Here is a 925-nt window from a genome sequence, read left to right as displayed (position 1 = left end):
CGGTGCTCCAGGCGGTGAGGAGTGCCCGGCCCCCTCCAGCTCCCCCCACACACACACGAGGGACCACCCGGGGTCAAACCCCCCCCCACTGTCTCACCTGGTTCAGCCGCAGGCCGAGGACCAGCGTGCCCCCGCTGTCCGTGCCCGAGTTCAGGTTGAAAAGGAGCAGGGTGGGCACCTGAGGCCGGACGGGCACGCCGGGCTCCCCGAGGACCCGGAACGCCACCGACACCACGTCCAGGTCCTCCCGGACGACCGGCTGGCTGCGCAGGCAAGAGCTCCCCAGAGCAGAGGCGCCGGCCCCCGCCTGCCACGTGGCGTTCAGGCTGCCTCCTGCTGCCGGCACAGCCTGGCTTCGGTTCAGGCTCTGGTAGAAGGCCAAGAAGGTGCTGGCGCCCCCGGGCTTGCACGCTGGGAAGGAAGCGGGGAGGATCAGGGCGGGGCACGTCCCTCGGGGGAGGAATGGCCTGCCCGGGCAGAGGCCCACACCTCCCCACACACGTGGACAGGGCCTGGGGTGGCCAGTGAGCCCCCTCAGTAGTGGCCCGGGGCCCCCTCCCCGAGCCCCAGGGCCCACCTGTGAGGGAGGCCACCAGCTGGAAGGTGAGGCTGGCGCTGGGCCCGCTGAGGCTCTCCACCGTGATGCGCAGCCACCTTTCCCAGGGCGGCGAGGCCAGGAGCAGGCTGCAGGGGAAGGCTCCCCCCGTGCAGTTGAGCACCTTCTGGAAGGACCGTGGCAGCGTGGCGGAGCCCAGCGTGACACGCAGGGCGCAGGCCACGGAAAGGTTCGCCGTGCAGCTTCGCAGCTCAACCTTCAGGGCAGTGCTGTACGCCGGGACAAAGACCCTGCAGGGGACAGGGGGGGAGGGGGAGGGGAGCCTGAGGAGAGGCAGGTGGGCCCCCCCCCCCCTGGCCGGACCCCCGC

At 72.1% G+C, this 925-nt stretch overlaps 1 protein-coding gene across 1 annotated transcript in view; it reads right to left on the bottom strand.

Moving 5' to 3' along the window:
• Positions 1-925, bottom strand: part of TMEM8A (transmembrane protein 8A) — an 8,196-nt gene that overhangs the window by 5,136 nt on the left and 2,135 nt on the right. The window contains exons 5-6 of the mRNA XM_015409895.1: positions 578-846; positions 98-411 (exon numbers count right to left, since the gene is read on the bottom strand). Of these exons, the coding sequence (XP_015265381.1) occupies positions 98-411; positions 578-846 (583 nt within the window). The remainder of the gene's footprint in view (positions 1-97; positions 412-577; positions 847-925) is intronic.

This window comes from Gekko japonicus, unplaced genomic scaffold (assembly GCF_001447785.1).
Source record: "Gekko japonicus isolate JY-2015 unplaced genomic scaffold, Gekko_japonicus_V1.1 scaffold78, whole genome shotgun sequence".
In the NCBI taxonomy this organism is placed as follows: domain Eukaryota; kingdom Metazoa; phylum Chordata; class Lepidosauria; order Squamata; family Gekkonidae; genus Gekko; species Gekko japonicus.
Note: the sequence above shows the minus strand (reverse complement) of the source record. Positions and strands in the feature narration are given on the sequence as shown.